This window comes from Alexandromys fortis, unplaced genomic scaffold (genome assembly GCF_014885135.2).
Source record: "Alexandromys fortis isolate MF-2015 unplaced genomic scaffold, M_Fortis_MF-2015_v1.1 scaffold_461, whole genome shotgun sequence".
Taxonomy (NCBI): Eukaryota; Metazoa; Chordata; class Mammalia; order Rodentia; family Cricetidae; genus Alexandromys; species Alexandromys fortis.
The window spans coordinates 74,998-76,862 of NW_026068398.1; the positions used below are offsets into that span (position 1 = coordinate 74,998).

General features: G+C 41.0%; 1 gene segment (V, D, J or C); it reads left to right on the top strand.

The window, feature by feature from the left end:
- The first annotated feature begins 369 nt into the window (after positions 1-369).
- Positions 370-949, top strand: LOC126495591 (immunoglobulin heavy variable 3-21-like). The segment is given in 2 exon segments: positions 370-415; positions 522-949. Coding segments are annotated over 2 exon segments (474 nt in total).
- The last annotated feature ends 916 nt before the right edge of the window (positions 950-1,865 follow it).

Sequence of the window (1,865 nt, forward strand, 5' to 3'; positions counted from 1 at the left end):
AAGCCTACTGCCATCTATAATACAGGAAATGAATAACTGGGCGGAAATGATACCTAAAATGCAAATTTTGTTAGTGATTATTAAATGAAATAGATGATACTTAATGTGTGTGAAAAATAGCTTAGTACAATACAAATATTTTTATAACATTATCTTTACTGCTAGCCTTGCTACAACATTTACAAACATACCAGAACATGCTATCTCTTAGCTCCAACAACAGAACTTATATAGCAGGAAGGCATGCAAATAAGGTCCATCTCTTCTCATGAAAACCAGATAAACATTGGCCCTGAATCTCAGACAAAGGAATCAGTCCTGGATGCCCAGTTCTTCCATTTCAGTAATCAGCACGGACAATAAAACACAATGGATTTGGTGTTCATTTGGGTTTTCCTTGTTGCTTGTTTAAAAGGTAATTCATAAAGAAAAGATACTGACTGTGTTAGTGCACATGAACTATTTATATAAAAGATAGATATTCTGTAACAATTTAATAACAACCTTTTCTGTGTTTGCAGGTGTCCAGTCTGAGGTGAAGCTTGTGGAGTCTGGAGGAGGCCTGGTGAAGCCTGGAGGATCTCTGAGACTATCCTGTGTAGCCTCTGGATTCACTTTCAGTGACTTCTGGATGTACTGGTATCGCCAAGTTCCAGGGAAGGGACTGGAGTGGGTTGGAGGTATTAGTACAGACAGCAGTACTATAAGATATGCACCATCCGTGAAGGATCGATTCACCATCTCCAGAGACAATGCCAAGAACACTCTGTACCTGCAAATGAACAGTGTGAGATCTGAGGACACAGCCACTTATTACTGTGCTAATGACACAGTGATGGAACTTCAGTGTTCAGACATAAACCTCACTGTTAGGCCACTCAGGGCCACCAGGGGGTGCAAAAGACACAGAATACAGGTTCATCCCAGTAATTTATGCAGACATGATTAGATTAAGCACTCTTCTCAGGCGTTTCACCTGCATTTCTTTTGTTGTTCTTGTTGTTTATTACTTTATTTATTACTTTATTTATTTTTTTAAGATTTCTGCCTCCTCTCTGCCACCGCCTTTAATTTCCCTTCCCTTCCCCTAGTCAAGTCCCCCTCCCTCAACAGCCCCAAAGACCAGTCAGGGTTCTCTGCCATTTGAGAAGTCCAAGGAACTCCCACCTCCTTCCATGTCTAGTAAGGTGAGCATCCAATCTGCCTAGGCCCCCACAAAGCCAGTACGTGCAGTAGGATCAAAAACCCATTGCCATTGTTCTTGATTTCTCAGCTGTCCTCATTGTCTGCTATGTTCAGCAAGTTCGGTTTTATCCCATGCTTTTCAGACCCATTCCAGCTGGCCTTAGTGAGTTCCTGATGATAACATCCCCACTGTCTCGGTATGTGGGTGCACCCCTTGCGCTCCTGAGTTCCTTGCTCATGTTCTCTCTTCTTCTGCTCCTGATTTGGACCTTGGGATTACAGTCTGGTACTCCAATGTGGGTCTCTGTCTCTGTCTCCTTTCTTCACCTGATGAAGGTTAATATCCAAGAGCATGACTATTCTTTTTCTTTGGGTTCACCTTCTTATTTAACTTCTCTAGGATCACGAATTATAGGCTCAATGTCCTTTATTTATGGCTAGAAACCAATTATGAGTGAGTACATCCCATGTTCCTCTTTTTGGGTCTGGCTTACCTCACTCAGGATAGTGTTTTCTATTTCTGCCCATTTGCATGCAAAATTCAAGAAGTCATTTTTTTTTTTTTTTTTACTACTGAGTAGTACTCTAATATGTATATATTCCATACTTTCTTAATACATTCTTCCATTGAAGGGCATCTAGATTGTTTCCAGGTTCTGGCTATTACAAACAATGCTGCT